Source organism: Laccaria bicolor, genomic scaffold (assembly GCF_000143565.1).
Source record: "Laccaria bicolor S238N-H82 LACBIscaffold_17 genomic scaffold, whole genome shotgun sequence".
NCBI lineage: Eukaryota > Fungi > Basidiomycota > Agaricomycetes > Agaricales > Hydnangiaceae > Laccaria > Laccaria bicolor.
Genome location: NW_001889888.1, coordinates 248566 through 250214, shown reverse-complemented (window position 1 = coordinate 250214; position 1649 = coordinate 248566). Strand labels below are relative to the sequence as shown.

Here is a 1649-nt window from a genome sequence, read left to right as displayed (position 1 = left end):
GGGGTGGTGGGCAGTGAGGTAGAGGGGGTGGTGGGCAGTGAGAGATAGTGGGTGAGGGTGGTGGGCACTGAGGGTTATATATTGAGGCTCGTCGTCGGGTGTGGGTGGTGGGCGCTCACCGTATCTTCATCGTCACTGCCCGTCGTTTGTACGCCCTCGTCGTCTCGTCGTTTGTACACGCTTGTCGTCGTCGTTTGTCCGCCCTCCTCCTCCTCCTCGGCATGGTGACGTTGGGTGTGGTATTCGTCAAGGGCTGGATGGTGGAATTGTGGTGTGAGATATGTAATAAAGGGGGAGGGGGCTTACCGTGTCGTGACGATGATGCAATCGTCGTCGTTGTTGTCCGTCTATGATGCATAGTTGCCATGTCGCTGACTGCGACGTGGCCCGGCTTGCTCCTTGTGGTTATCGTCGTTGTTGGTCGGTCGTGGTCGGTTGTTGGGCGGTCATGGTCGTTTGTTGGGTGCTTCGTTGGTTGCCTGTGGGTGTCGAGTTGTTGGGCGCTGGTCGTTGTTTGTTGGGCGCTGGTCGTTGTTTGTTGCGTGTGGGTGTCAAGTTGTTTGGCAGTGGCATTCGTTTGTTGAGCGGTTAAACTCGTCGGTAGGGCGGCCGTCGTTCATTGGAGTGGTGGGGGTTGCGTGACGTAGCATGTTGCCGATGGTGGGGCGGTGTGTTGGTGTGAATTGGTGTGAACGGTGTGGGGTGGTGGTGGGTTGAAGACAGATGCCATGTCAGTGTCACAGAGTGTTACGTGGGCACTGTGACATTGGTGTCGAGAATGGTGGTACACTTCTTGTATTCATTCATTGCTTCAGGGGGCGTGAAACAGGGCGGGGTAAAGGTCAATGCGGGAGAAATTAGAGTGTACGTCAGCCCAGTTCATCCAGGGGCAGATAGGAATAGACACAACAGTGAACCAGATGGCATATGACTATCTGAAGAATGGACATGAGCATCAGACGGAGGTAACGAGAGGTTGCGAGGGCGGAGTGTGTGGCAAGGTGGGTTGCAAATGAAATGCGGCATTGGATGAAGGGCCTCAGGACAAGGCCGGCGAAGGCGATTGCGCCAATTGAGAGGATCAAAGGGGGGAGCCAGACAATGAAGATGGCGGCGATCGAAAAGTATGTGGTTGGGCGGCAGCCATAACCTTCAATGATGCCGAATCGGTGGCCTTGAACAACATAATCTATTAAGGAAGACTTGAGTGGTCTGTAAGATACAAACAGAAAGAACAACGACAATAGGAAGGCCAAAGCACAAAGATCTGCCACTTGTGTTTAACTAAGATTGACGAGCAGACGACACGGATTCTAGATGAAAAAAAATACACCGACATTATTACACAAATATTAGCTATTACCAGATTTCTATGCATTCTACCTCCTAAATTTTTAAATCAGCAACATCAGTTGAAAATTGTCTATTAGAATTTTGTAGTGATTACAAAACTTCGCGGTGCCCATTTGCAGTGTCTGCTTTTCAGTAGTGTTTGCTTTTAGAGACTATATAAATTGAAATGTCCTTTTTATTCAATAGAAAAGTTTGTAGTACCAGCTCAATACCAGCTGTCCACTTTTTCATTTCAAGAGTTTGTTGGACCAGCTTTTTGAGTTTTTAGTGTCCCCTTTTTCAGACTACAAGAATGT

The 1649-nt window shown here is 49.5% G+C and overlaps 2 protein-coding genes across 2 annotated transcripts; both read right to left on the bottom strand.

Annotated features, from left to right (window-relative positions):
• Window positions 1-74: 74 nt before the first annotated feature.
• On the bottom strand, window positions 75-367 carry LACBIDRAFT_299635 (uncharacterized protein; the record flags this gene model as incomplete). Its single annotated transcript, XM_001882454.1, has 2 exons — window positions 75-253; window positions 307-367. The coding sequence occupies 2 exons, from the start codon at window positions 365-367 to the stop codon at window positions 75-77; spliced, it is 240 nt and encodes a 79-aa protein (XP_001882489.1).
• Window positions 368-811: 444 nt separating this feature from the next.
• Window positions 812-1339, bottom strand: Lbrcb7 (STE3-like pheromone receptor; the record flags this gene model as incomplete). Its single annotated transcript, XM_001882453.1, has 3 exons — window positions 812-931; window positions 981-1189; window positions 1243-1339. The coding sequence occupies 3 exons, from the start codon at window positions 1337-1339 to the stop codon at window positions 812-814; spliced, it is 426 nt and encodes a 141-aa protein (XP_001882488.1).
• Window positions 1340-1649: the final 310 nt, after the last annotated feature.